General features: G+C 43.4%; 1 protein-coding gene across 1 annotated transcript in view; it reads right to left on the bottom strand.

Annotated features, from left to right (window-relative positions):
- Positions 1 to 62: 62 nt before the first annotated feature.
- Positions 63 to 14,984, bottom strand: part of PPP1R14C (protein phosphatase 1, regulatory (inhibitor) subunit 14C) — a 181,192-nt gene continuing 166,270 nt past the window's right edge. The window contains exon 7 of the mRNA XM_006872082.1: positions 63 to 235. Coding sequence (XP_006872144.1) covers positions 161 to 235 — 75 coding nt within the window. The 3' untranslated portion in view covers positions 63 to 160. The remainder of the gene's footprint in view (positions 236 to 14,984) is intronic.

Genomic DNA, 14,984 nt, shown 5'->3' with positions numbered 1-14,984 from the left:
AATAACTGTCTAATACAATCCTTACCCCCACCCAAAAAAAAAAAAAAAAGAAAAGAAAAGAATTGTTCATAAGGACATCTATTTTTCAGTAAATGTCATCTTGTAGTCCAAATCCCAGGCCCCTTCTTCACTGCCAGGAAAACTCCGCCTTGGACCAGGATCATACACTCTTCTTCTGCGGAGGGCTCAGCTTCCTCATGCCTCGTATCCGAGAGAGCAGCTCTTTGATAAATTCCTAAAAGAGATCAGAAGATGTTGAGCATGAGATGGTCACTGTATTCAAATGTGTATTTGATATCTGGTTAAAGACACTGCTCTCCACTGCAGTGAACCTACACACATGCATGGTTGAATGCACTAAGCCAATTGGAACAATACTGGAGAAGCTTAAACAAGTAAGAGAGCTTCAACTTCATACCCCAAGCCTTCCTCCTGCTTCAAGCTCTTTTAGGAGACTACCAGGCTTTCTTCACACATTTCTGTCACTTCCCTGGCGCCTGAAGGCTAGGTTTAGCTCAGTGCCTCTTAGTCTTACTGCTGTTGTTAAGTGCCCAGGTGTCGGTTCCAACTCATAGCCATCCTATATAGGGTTTCCAAGGAGCAGCTGGTAGGTTTGAACCACCAAGCTTACGGTTAGTGATCCAGTGCTTATCCTACAGCATCACACCAGAACTCCTTTAATAAGTGCATTCGATTGCCTGAAGATCTGGTTAACATGTCGATTCTGCATCCGTTGATCTGACTTGGGCTCTGGGATTCTGCACTTGCACCAGACTCTCAGGGAATGCCAATGCTGGTGCTTAGATCACACCTGGTCCAGTGTTGAGCTCAGGTGTGGTCCAGGGGTCAGCTCTGGCATAAGCCATCTGTTAAAACACAGATTGCTGGGCCCCACCCCAGGGGCATGTGATTCAGTAGGTCTGAGGTGGGGCCTAAGAGTTTGCATTCTAACAAGCCCCCCCCACACACACACACACAGGTGATGTTAATACTGGTGGCTTCAGAATCACATGGAGATCAGCAAGCCACAGCCAGTGACTGACAGGAAAAATCGAGCACATCATGATTCATCTAATAGTAAAAAACAACCAAGAAACTGTTCTCCTCCATTAAACCGGGCGCCATGGCGTCGACTGATTCACAGTCACCCCATGTGTGTCAGAGCAGAATTGTGCTCCAGGAACTTTTCAATGGCTGGTTTTCGGAAAGGACACCCCCAGACCTTTCTTCCAAGATGCCTCTGGGTGGACCAAAATCTCCAACCTTTTGGTTACAGCTAACAACAATAACATTTACACACTTATGGGTTCCTACTCTCCATTAAGACCCCCTGAAAAACTGAAAACTGCTCCCAGATACCCCTTCCACCAATTCTAACCCTCAGTCATAAACCCTAACCCTAAAAGATCCTGGTGGTACTTTGCAACTCCAAAGTGCAATACCCAATGTCACTGAGTGGATTCCAACTCATAGTGACCCTATATAAGATTTCCCAGACTGTAAACTTTTACAGAACAGAAAGCCTCATCTTTCTCCCACAGAGTGGCTGCTGGATTTGAACTACTGACCTTGTAGCTAACAGCCCAAAGACAATTCCACAGAGCAATCAGGGCTCCTTCTAAAACATAACACATAAATGTCTAATGCTTTATTGTCATTGTTGTTGTTGTTATTGTTAAGTGCCGTTGAGTCGGCTCTGACTCATAATGACCCTGTACAGAGTTTCTTAGGAGCAGCTGGTGGGTTTGAACCACAGACCTTGTGGTTCACAGTCCAGTGCTGATCCTACAGTGCAGCACCAGGACTCCAGTGTTTTAGCTGCTGCTGTTTCTTTCGTGTCTATTTTTAAAGAATCCCTTTGTTATTATGAAAGTAATACGTGCTTTTTCTAGAAATTTTGGGAAATACAAACCAGCAACAAAGTACTCCCCCAGATTAACCACTATTAACATATTTTCTTCTATGGACATTGTGTTGCCTAATTACAGACTGTTAAAATATATCCATTTGTCACTGAACCATATGTCAAAAACCTTTTCCCACAACATTAAGCATTCTTCCTAAAAATTCATCTTAGTGACTATATAATTCTTCATAGTACGGCTATCGTACGATTTGCTAATTCCCCCATTACTAGTATTTGAATGTTGTTGGTAGGTGTCATCAAGTCGGTACTGACTCATAGTGACCCTATGTACAACAGAATGAAACACTGCCTGGTCCTGGGCCAACCTCACTATCGTTGCCACACTTGAGCCCATTGATGCTGCTACTTGGCCTTGGGGGTCTTCCTCTTTTTCTCTGACCTCCACCTTACCAAACATGATACTGTTCTCCAGCAATTGGTCCCTTCTGACAATATGTCCAAAGTACGAGAGTTGAAGTTTGGCCATCCTGGCCTCCAAGGAGCACTCTGGCTGCACTTCTTCCAACACAGATCTGTTGGTTCTTTTGGCAGCCCATGGTACTTTCAAAATTCTCCTCCAACATCACAACTCAAAAGCATCAATTCTTCTATGGTCTTCCTTATTCACTGTCCAGCTTTCACATGCATATGAGGTGATTGAAAATACCATGGCTTGAGTCAGGTGCACCTTAGTCCTCAAGCTGACATCTTTGCTCTTCAACAATTTAAAAAGGTCTTGTGCAGCAGATTTGTCTAATGCAATACATGTTCTGATTTCTTGACTGCTACTTCCATGAGTGTTGATAGTTGAGCCAAGAAGAATGAAGTCCTTGACAACTTCAATCTTTTCTCCGTTGATAGGAATGTTGTTTATTGGCCCAGTGGTGAGGATTTTTGTTTTCTTTACATTGAGATGTAATCCATATCGAAGGCGGTGATCTTTGATCTTCATCAGTAAATATTTTAAGTCCTCTTTACTTTCAGCAAGCAAGGTTGTATCATCTGCATATCACAGGTTGTTAATGAGTCCTCCTTCAATCCTGATGCCATGTTTTTCTTCATATCACCCAGCTTCTTGGAATTATTCAAATGTATTTGAATAGTTCCCAGCTTTTCAAAACTATAAATAATGCCATACCTAACAGCTCTGTGCATAAGTCTTGCCCTGTCCTCTGGATTATTCCCTTTGGAGAGCTAGACCAGAAGTGGGAGCAAAAGACACAGACATTGAAATGACTACCATGCCTGAACCCAGACAGAAGAGAGGGAATACATGTAAAGTCAAATGAGGCCCTATTTTAATTTTCTGAATACAGTCTAATTTATCCAATTTAAAGAATTTCCTAAGATGAAATAATGCCACATTTTTCCATGTAAATTCAGTTTTCATTTGAAAGGTTAAATGTGTTTCCTATTGCCCCATTTACTCTGTGGCTTAAACAGTACATTGTATTCTGCACACATACAGTTTTAATTTTAGGTCTCTGGAATTTGTTACTCCAATGGTTGCTGCAAAGAGTTTCAGCATTTGAATAGAGATTTAATTGCTTCTTCTTCCTCTTGGGCAGCAAGGGTCAGAATCACAAGCCTTATAATTTATCTTGTTGATAACTCTGGTGATTTTTGTGAACTATTTAAATAAAGTATTTTTTCACAAAGATCATTTTTTTTTTAAAGGAAAGATTAAAACCACATAGGGAATAATGTTTCTTTAGCCTACAGACCTTTCTTCAGGACAAAAATGTAACGTGATAATTTAAATATAAATCAGAAAAGGAATCAGGTTATACATAAGTCTCAGTAACTAGAAAATTTAAATAAATGATATAGTTACTATCCTGTTGTTGTCGTTAAGTGCCATTGAGTTGGTTCCAACCCATAGCGTCTCTGAACAGGGTTTCCGAAGCTGAGAATCTTTATGGGAGCAGAAAACCTCATCTTTCTTCCACGGAACAGCTGGTAGTTTTGAACTGCTGACCTTGTGGTTCGCAGCCCAATTCGTAACCACTACATTACCAGAGCTCCTTACTTACTATCTTAATGATATAATATTATCGTCTTATGTACTGTTGTTGCAAAGTGTCATGGCGTTGCTTCTGACTCATAGTGACACTGCATAGGGTTTCGGAGGAGTAGCTGGTGAGTTTAAACTAGCGACCTTGCAGTTCAAACCGATCTTTTGGATCAGTGCTTATCCTACAGTGCAACACCACTAATTCCAAATTTCACAAATACGTATATTTTCAAGTCTATATCTTAATTTGCTAGACATATTTTAAAACTCATTCATTATCCATGTAATTTCTATTCCTTTAGATAGATTCATTTTCCATCTGATTCTTAGTCATTTCAATATGATATAAATGTTGGTAGTTTATTTTTTCTTGGGACTGGGGCACATTCCGTTTCTTAGATATGTAGGTTTATAGTTTTCAAAGATTTGGGAACAGTTTTTGTCATTATTATTTTTTTTAAAACATTCCAGTGGTTTGAACCTATAAGTTGTTCCATGGGAGAAAGATGAGGCTTTCTATTCCCTAAAAGGTTTAAAGCCTCAAAACCCTATACAGGGTCGCTATGAGGTGGAACTGACTCCACAGCATATAACAATTACGCATAGTGGAGTTTGGTGGCTCTGTAGGACAAGCACTGGACTTTGAATCACAAGGTTGGCAGTTTGAGTTTTCCAACTGCTCTGCTCCTACAGAGATTTACAGCCTCAAAATCTATGATGCTATGAGTCGGAAGTGATCCACCGGCACTTAACAACAATTATTATACATGGATCAGGCCACTTGAAGTTCTCCTGTAACACTCTGATTCTCTGCTCAGCCTTCTTTTAAGTCTTTTTTATTTTTCTCTGTGTATTTCATTTTTAATAGTTTTTAAGGCTGTCTTCAAGTTCTCTCATCTATTCCTTTATAGTGTCGTTTCTGCCATTAGTCCTGGTGTGGCACTGTACGACAAGCGCTCCACATCAAGGTCGGTTGGAGCATCATGGTCGGCGGTTCAAACTCACCAGATAACTCTTGGAAACCCTAAACAGGGTTGCTATGGGTAGGAAGTAACTCAATGGCACTTAACACTTAACATTAACAACATCTGCCATTAATTCAAGTCAGTGCATTTTTCATCTAGACATTATAGCTTTAATCTCTAGAAGTTTAATTGTAAGGGTTGTTTTTTTCCCACATTTTTTATATCTTTACTTAACACATTCAGCTTTTCCTCTAGCTTTGAATATATGGACTATCATTACAATAATGGTTTTAATATTCCTGTATGCTTACTCTAATAACTGTGCCAATTTTGAGTTGGTTTCTATTGACTAATTTAGCTCCTCATAATAGGTTGTGTTTTCCTGCCTTTTTGCATAATTGGTAATTTTTTATTGGATGCCAGATGTATTGAATTTATCTTGTTGAGTGAGCATATTTGTGTTTTCTTGACCTTTTTAAGCCACACAATTAAGTTATCTGGAAACAATTTAATCCTTTCAAGTTTTGTTTTTAAGAATTTCTACATGTGACCAGAACAGAATTTAGTGTAGGGCTAAGGAGCTCTGGTAGCGTAGTGGTTGCGAATCAAGCTGCAAACCACAAGGTCAGCAGTTCGAAATTACCAGATGCTCCGCGGGAGAAAGATGAGGCTTTCTGCTCCCGTAAAGATTTACAGCCTTGGAAACCCTGTTCAGGGTCGCTATGGGTTGGAACCGACTCCACGGCATGTCACCACCAACAACAACAATTATTTGCCAATATGGGCCCTTCTGAAGTCCTGGTGTGGCACTGTAGGATAATGCACTGGACTACAAGGTCAGTTTGAACTGCAGGGTCAGCAGTTCAAACTCAACAGCCACTCCTCGGAAACCTACACAGTGTCACTAAGAGTCGGAACCAACTCAACGGCCCTTAACAACAACAACAACAACAACTGGCCCTTCTGTGCACTCGACCCCATTATCTGTGAATTGAGAGTTTTCCGATCTGGCTGGTGAGAACAGTCGCTCGTCCTGGCCCTGTGTAAATGTTAAGGACTGCTTGCTACTTATCATCTTTTCAGGTGGTTCCTTCTCATGTTCTTATTGGTTCTCTGTGGACTACACACCAGGGAGCCTCTACATAAAATTCCCATACAAATCCGGAGACACCACCTCAGTTTAAAAGTCGGATGTAGTTACAATCCCAGACGTGCTTTCTTCCACGGCAACCATCAGCTGTAGAGCAGTTACTCTCTTCAGATGAGACACGTTTGCCACAGTTCTCAACTCTCCCGATTGCTGTCACCTGTCCACTTTATTCCTGCCCAGCCCCTATGGATGCCTACAGACCCCTGAGTTTACAACAACACACAGAGTCCACAAGTTGCACAGAGAAGCTTGTTGAGGGGGGCAAGCAAGCCAGCGACAAAGTGGCTGCTCAGAAACAGCAGATTCAGAAGCCTCAAGTACTTTTGTTTTCAGCTTGTGGCTAGCTGCTGTTGACTTGACCCAACTCATGATGACCCCGTGCACAGTGGAACTAAGCATGCCCACTCCTGCACCATCCCCATAATTGGCTGTGGCTGGACCACTTTGACCCATAGGGTTTTCGTTGGCTGATTTTTGGAAGCAGATCACCAGGCCTTTCTTCCTAGTCTCTCTTAGTCTGGAAAGTCCACTGAAACCTGTGGAGCATACCAACACGCAGTCTCCATTGACATGTTGTTGTTAAGAGCTGTCAAGTCAGTTCCGACCCACAGCAACCCTGTATAGGGTTTCCAAGGAGCAGCTGGTGAGCTTGAACCGCCAACCTTGCAGTCCAGCGCATTAACCCACAGATTCCACTGACATATGGTAGTGGCTATACTTGAGGTACACTGGCCAGCAAACTCGGGTTTCCCACGTGGCAGGTAAGACTTCTACCATTGAACGATGGCCTCACCTTCTAAACAATTGTGGGTGTGTGTCATCAAATCAATTCCAACTCACCACAACCCGCTAAGGCAGAGTAGAACTGCCCCACAGGACTTCCCAGGCTGTAAACCTTTACAGAAGCAGACTGCCACATCACTATCCTAAAAGAGCACCTGATCGGTTTGAATTGGAAACATTTGCCAGTAGCTAAGGGCTCCTATGCTAAACTAGAAATTTAAAAAATTTTCAAAACTCACTGACTTCAAGTCGATTCTGACTCACGTCAACTCTATAGATAGGACAGAGTAGAACTGCCCATAGAGTTTCCAAAGCTGAAATCTTTACAGAAAGACGGCCATGTCTTCCTTGGGCAGAGTGGCCGGTACAGTCAAATCACAGACTTTTCAGTTAGCAACTGAGCAACTAATCACTACAACCCCATGGCTTCTCAAAGAGCTACAAATGATGAACATTTGCTACTCCCATGATGAAGTGTGAAGTCCTGGTGTGGCTCTGTGAGCTAATGCGTCAGACTGTAAAGTCGTTTGAACTGCAAGGTCAGTGGTTCAAGCTCACCAGCTGCTCCTTGGAAACCCTATGCAGGGTCACTGGACTGCACTTAACAACAACCACATCATGAAGTGTGAAGATGAACTTGAAAACATTCCTTTGGAGATAGTTCCCAATCCCTCTATTCTCCCTGCCCCCTCTCAGCACAAACACAACCACCCTTCACCCACCTGCTTAGAGACACTCTTCCTTTTCTCCTCCAGACTCCTGAGCTTGGGGCGTGGCCTCCAGCACGCAGAGGGGATTTCTTTACTTTCCACCCCATACCCACCTAACTACTCGCCCTTAAAAAGATTGATAATGTCCCAGCTTCCATTAACATTTTTAAACATGACCCAAGCTGCCTTTCTGCAGTGTGGGGGAGAAGACGGTCAGATACACAGAGGACCATGTTGTATATATAGGCCTGAAAACAGCCTCCATGGTAGGCGTCCTTCCTTCTGGTTCTGTCTACAGCCTTTTCCCAAACCACCCATAAAAGCCCCAAGAACCTTAAGTACCTTCATGCTGCTCTTGCTAAATTACACAAGGGCAGAAAGAGGAGGAGGAGGAGAAAGAGTGGAGTGGGGAGGGGGTGGAAAAGGAGGGGCAGGAAGTGAAGAGGGGGAGGGAAGTGAGGGAGGAGGGCAGGACTGCTATGCATTAAATGGTGTCTCCAAAAAGATACGTTGAAGTCTTAACTGCTGTCCTGATGAATGAGGTCTTGTTTGTGGAAAGAAAATGTTCCCATGCAGATGTTAAATTTATGAAGTCACAATGAGATGGATTGGCCAGGTGACAGCATCGATGGGTTTGAGCATGGTAACAATAGTGAGGGTGGCTCAGGATCGGACATTGTTTCGTTCTGCTGTGCATAAGTCGCTATGAGTCAGTGCGGACTCAATGGCACCTAACAACAACACTGGAGCAGAATGGGTCCTCATCCTTATCCCTTCTGAACAGCACTTTACAAAAGATGAGGACACAGACCCAGGGCCACACAGTGGGGATCCACATGAAGACACACACACAAGAGTCATGGGGCACAGCACGGATTGTCCACAGCCAGCAGATGCTAGGATACAGACACAGAACAGTTCCTCTCTCTCCAAGTCTCCAGAAGGAACCACAGGGCTGCTGATTTGGACCTCTAGTTTCCAGAACTACGAGACAAGCCATTTCTGTTCTTTCAACATGCACTTTGTGGTATTTTTTGTTATAGCGGCCCCAGGAAATTACGGCAAGGACAAAGAGGGGGAAGGAGAGGAGGTGAGGGGAGAAGAAGAGGGGGGAAATCAGAGTGTTACTTTTATCCAGTGCAAGCTAGTTTCTACCCAGAAAAGAATTCTACCTACATTCTTTACTGCATTACCTAGATCCCTTCACTGCCAAGCCCTTTGCCTCTGCCTAAGGCTCTTCGTTTGACACCAGTAAGGATACCTTTTGGTCATTTTTTTTTTTTGGAAATAATTGGCTGAGGCTGGACCACTTTGACCCATAGGGTTATCAACTTTACTGAGAAATAAGTTACGAATAATCTGGCTCTATATAAAGTCACTCCTGGTGTGGCGCAGAAGGGTCAGCACTAGTCTGCAAACCACAACGTCACAGGTTCAAACTCACCACCTGATCCTCGGAAACCCTATACAGTGTCGCTATGAGGCGGAAACAGGTCTATGGCACTTAACAACAACAACGTGTAAAGTGGAGTCCTGGTGTGGTACTATAGGATAAGTACTAGACTGCTAATCACAAGGTCAGTGGTTCAAACCCACCAGACACTCCTCAGAAGCCCTCTACAGTGTCTCTATAAGTCAGGGCCCACGTAACAGTGCTTAGAGTGTATCATTCCATGGTGGTGGTGGTGTTGAGTGCCTTTGAGTCAGTTCCAACTCATAGCAACCCTGTATAGGGTTTCTGAGGAGCAGCTGGTGAGTTTGAACTGCCGACCTTGTGGTTCAAACTGACTTTGAAGTCCAGCACATTAACCCACAGCGCTATTGGCTACAACAACAAAACTGCCATCACAGTCTAGATGCAGAAAGTTCCCACTATCTCTGAGGGATTCTGTCTCCTCCTACAGTTCATCCTTCATCCCAGATCCCAGTTATATTTATAAGTTAGTGTGTATTGCATAAACATGAAATCATTTATTATTTATTTTCTTTTGCTTGGCTTTTTCTTTCACTCAGTGTTTCTAGGTTCATCAATGTCACTGAGCATCTCAGTCATTCAATCCTTTATATCACAGAGAAGTGTTCCGTTGTGTGGGTACACCACAATTTTGCATGGAAGAAGGTTCTAGAGGTTCCTCTTTTAGTCCAGGAAAACTATCCAGACTTGTGGTGGGGAGGGTCAGGGGAGACAAGAAGGACATAGGGAAGATGCTCCATCACAGAGACAGCCACGCACACACACACACACACACACAGACACAGAGACAGACACTTGTGCACCCACAGAGACAGACATACCATGCCTATAGACACACAAACACACTCAGACACAGACCCACATTTGCAGGTGCACACAGAGACACACGTACACATACACAGAAACACTTGTATACCCACAGAGACAGACAGACACACATGCAAACAGGCACACAGACACACAGAGACACATACACTCAGACATACACAGATCCACACATATACACACACATGCACGTAGACACACACAAGAGAGATTAAAGTAGCAATAGAAAGAAAAGAAAAAACGTATTTCTAGTGAGCTTGGAAAATAAACTTTAAGAGTCCTGGTGTGATGCTGTGGGTTAATGCTCTGGACTGCAAAGTCATTTGAACTGTAAGATCGGTGGTTCAAGCTCACTAGCCACTCCTCGGAAACCCTATACAGGGCCACTATGGGTCACAACCGACTCAACAGCATTTAACAATAGCAGTCACCTGATTTATGAGAGACTTTGAACATAGGAAGATGACCAGCATGATTTTCTCCTTCTTTGTCCTCCACTGAAAAGCAGAGCAGTGTCTGAGAGGCTGGGCAACAGCCCTGACCACAGGCATTTGGCCCCAAAGCTCAGCTGCAGGGCACTTAGAGGGGACAAGTTTGTGGTTCTGCTCTGAGTCCCTGCAACACCCCCTGGGGGCCCTTGCCGCTTTCAGCCTCCACTGTCCTCGCCCACTCTGGCCACACCAGAGACAGTGACAGATGGACCCCCATTTTGTAATTATCACCATACCCAGGCATCTGGTACCTTTCCCAAGTCACTCAGAGAGTAGTTCATCTGCTGTTCTCATTGATAATAATGTGCTGCTTAGAAACAGATGGGTCCACCGGAAAGTAGGAAAAGGAGGAACCCTAACCTCCTTATAGATCACTGATTTGTGCATAATTACAAGGCACAGAGGTCATTCTGCAAGCATTTCAAGTCATTTAAAACAGACAAATAAGTTAAACAGCTGTTACGTGGTACCCTTTGATTAGGATTCCTTTTTTGACAAAAAGACATTGAAAAGAAATGCTTCAAATCACTGCTCAGGATTCGGTTTCACCAACCAGTGTTGGATTACCTAATAGGCAAGGTAAGCATGAGCTTACTTGTGTTTACTAATCTGTATGAACAGTTTCACATTCTTTTCATCACATCAAAGATTCAGTTTCAGGTACCGCTAGCATATGTTTCTCTCCCAACGCCACACAGCATCTCCCTACAGAATCAAATTTCCTTTTCAAACCTACAATCCCTGACAGGAACGCAGCACCCTGTAAGTATGGTAAGCATGGGATTACTCGTGCCTACTTAGTAATCTATGATCTGCAGGAAATTTGAAAGCACTGAAGGAAAAATTCAAGCCTTGACTTGTAATATTAAAGGATTCTATGGGCAAAACATCAAATGACGCTGGAACATCAAAAGAAGCTAGATAGAATACACAGAGTCACTCTACCAAAAAGAATCGGTCGATGTTCATTATTTCAACAGGCACCATATAATCAAGAACCAGTGGGATTGGAGGAAGAAGTCCAAACAGCACTGAAGGAGTTGGAGAAAGCAAAGGCACTGTCAGAATACAAACTGGAATGTTTCAACAAGCTGATGCAGCACTAGAGGCACTCACTATGTCAGGACATGTGGAAGACAGCTACCTGGATGGCTGATTGGAAGAGACCCACATGTGTTCCCATTTCAAAGAAAGATGACCCAATGGAATGTGGAAACCATCACACAATATGATTAATGTCACATCCGAGCAACATGCATCTGCTGAAGATAACTTTAAACTGACTGCAGCAGTAAACTGACAGGGAGCTGACCAAAACTCAAACCAGATTCTGGAGAGGACACAGAATGACATGAGATGGACCCTGGCTAAAAGCAGAGAATACCAAAAAGATGCTTACCTGAGCTTTAGATTGACTATACAAAGGCATTCAGTCGTGTGGGTCATAACAAATTATGAATAACATTGCAAAGACTGGTGATTCTTGAACACTTCATTGTGCTCATGAGGAACCTGTACACAGACCAAGAGGCAGCTGCGTGAACAGACTAAGGGGACAGTGAATTGTTTAAAATCAGGCAAGGTATGCACCAGGTTCTATCCTATATTTATTCAACCTGTATGCTGATCAAATAATCTGAGAAACTATATCATACGAAGAAGAACATGGGATGAGGACTGGAGGAAAAACCATTAACAACCTACGATATGCAGATGATACAATCTTGCTTGCTGAAAGTGAAGAGGACTTGCAGTACTTACTTATAAAGACCAAAGACTACAGTCTTCGGTATGAATTGCATCATGGTGTAAAGAAAATGGAAATTCTCACAATAGGACTAACAAATAACATCACGATAAATGGAGAAAAGATTGAAGTTGTCAAAGACTTCAACTTCGTTGGATCCACAATCTATGCTCATGGAAGCAGCAGTCAAGAAATCAAAGGATGTTATTGCATTGGGCAAATCTCCTACACGAGACCTCTTTATAGTGTTCAAGAGCAAAAATGTCAGTTTGAGGAATAAGGTGCACCTGACCCAAGCCATGGTATTTTTAATTGCTTCATACGCATATGAAGGTTGGACAATGAACAAGGAAGACTGTAGAAAAATCAATGCAATTGAATTAAGGTGTTGAAGAAGAATATTGAAAATACCATGGACTGTCAGAAGAACAAACAAATTTGTGTTGGAAAAAGTAGTCAAAATGTTCCTTAGAATATAAGATGGCAAGACTTTGTCTGTCATACTTTAGACATGTTATCAGGAAGGGACTAGTCTGTGGAGAAGGACATCATGCTTGGTAAAGTGAAGGGGAGGTAAAAAAGAGGAAGACCCCCAATGAGATGGACAGCAAAAAAGAGGAAGACCTCCAACAGGACAGACTGACACAGTGGCAGCAACAATGGGCTCAAACATAACAATTGTGAGGATGACAAAGGACCAGACAATGTTTCGTTCTGTTGTGTATAAAGTGGCTCTGAGTCACTTTATTCTAGTCGGGATTAGTTACCCCACCACCACAGCTTGGGGACTAGTTACCAGCCACAGCAACTGGTGACTAGTCCCCGAGCTGCGGTGGCTGGTGACACAGGCACATAACCCAATAGCAAGGTAAGCATGGGCTTACTGGTGCTTACTTACTAATCTGTAGGGTAAGTTTTCACCACATCATGTGATACGGTTTGCTGTTGTGGTCAGGTGCTGTTAAGTCTGTACTGACTCAGAGCCACCTTACACACAACAGAACAAAACATTGTCTGGTCCTTTGCCATCCACAGCAGCTCTGAGAGGCATGCACACTCCCACAGAGGACATCCAGCAGAACTCTGGTGCTGACGCTTTTTGTCCCAGTTATTTAAAAGCAGCAGCAGGCAGGATAGCAGTGCTATCCTCTGTGGCCTCAGCTCTCATGGACCATAAGGATCACACAAATGCCATGTGTGTCTTCATCTCATCGTCCTCCATTGAATATGCTTTACAACCCAAACCTGGTGTCATTAAGTTGGTCCCCCGACTCATACATAGCAAGCCCCGTAGGACAGAACAGACCTGCCCCATAAGGTTTCCAAGACTGTGATCTTTATGGACGATCTGCCACCTCTTCCTCCTACAGAGCAGCTGGTGTGTTTGACCATCAACTTTTGATTAGCAACTGAGGGCTGAACTACTGAACCACTAAGGTTCTGAATGCACTAGTCACTTCCTTACCATGCATATTCACAGGTGCCATCTGCCCCTGGCCCTGTGTCTCATTGCCAAGTGACAACTGCTCACAGAAGCGTCAAGAAACTACCTGACTCTTCTTCCCAACGCGCTGGCATTCAGCATGGGAACCAGGCAAGGTGTGACTGAACAGGGCTGGGGGACGGGAAGAATTCCCAGATGCACCAATGCTGAAATACACAAGGGAAATAGAAGATAGCATGTGGTGCTCTAAGGCAGAGCTGGGAAACATTTTTCTGCCAAAAAATATAACATCATTCACGGGCCATACAAAATTATCAACTTAAAACTTAGCCTGCTATATTTGGTCAAGCTTTGACTGAACTCACTTCTAATGTGATGGCTAAGGAGCTCTGGTAGCGTAGTGGTTACGAGTCAGGCTGCGAAACTGCCAGTCGTTTCACGGGAGAAAGATGAGATTTTCTGCTTCCGTAAAGATTTACAGCCTCGGAAACCCTTTGCAAGGTTTCTATGAGTCAGAACCGATTCCACAGCACATAACCACCATGGCTAGGAGTCATAGTGTGGTACTGTGGCTTAATGTGCTGGACCACAAGGTCGGTTTGAACTGCAAGGTCACCTATGGGTCAGAACTAACTCGATGGGACTTTCAACCACAACAGTGTGATGGCTGGTTGCCTTGGCAGCATCAGACCAAATGATAACACAGGCCTTACATGGCCCTTGGGCTGGGTGTTCCCCATCTCTGCTCTGAGGTGATACCTAGAAAAGGTTCCAAACAGCAGCCTGGCCTCACACAAAGAACCAACTATGCATTTAAGAAATCACACCATAAGACTTAATTAACTGACTGTATAGGGCACACAAAAGGCCAAACAGGCAGGCGGCAGATCAATACTGTGGGACACACTTCAGGCGTGTCCCCAGCCCAGGGTGACACCGGGATTGGTATGGATGACCCTTAGAACATGCCATTAGCATGCACCACTGAGATAGTTCATTCCCCCTCTTTTGAGAGGAAGGGAGTGTTTATCTTTGGGAGCGGTTTGCTGACGGGACACATCAGACCTCATTCCATTTTTCATTATCTGAAAAGAGGCTTATGAATCTGCTAGGGGCAAGGGTTTGCTGCTGCTTCTGTTATAATGACTTCTGCCGAGAAAACCTCCTCAAGGTCATAACACCTTCCTGGTTATTCTTCCCCCTTAACGGAAAATCACTGACAATCATGTTGTCCATTTATTTCCTTGATGACCTGCCTTTAAAGATTAATTTGCTCTGGTGGTGAATAGTCACATTCATTTACTTTAGAGATTCACACCACTGCCCTAAGACCAATTTATTTTTCCCCCCAATTCTAACCTTTGTTTATATGAAGTAGAAATTTCATGCACCCTCATCAGATTCAAACTTACTGGCATTTAATTCTTCCCTCATCACTAGGACATTTCTCAGAAACCATCTACTTAAAATTCAGA

This window comes from Chrysochloris asiatica, unplaced genomic scaffold (genome assembly GCF_000296735.1).
Source record: "Chrysochloris asiatica unplaced genomic scaffold, ChrAsi1.0 scaffold00182, whole genome shotgun sequence".
In the NCBI taxonomy this organism is placed as follows: Eukaryota; Metazoa; Chordata; class Mammalia; order Afrosoricida; family Chrysochloridae; genus Chrysochloris; species Chrysochloris asiatica.
The sequence above is the reverse complement of the archived record's forward strand: the minus strand, read 5'-3'. Positions and strand labels throughout refer to the sequence as shown.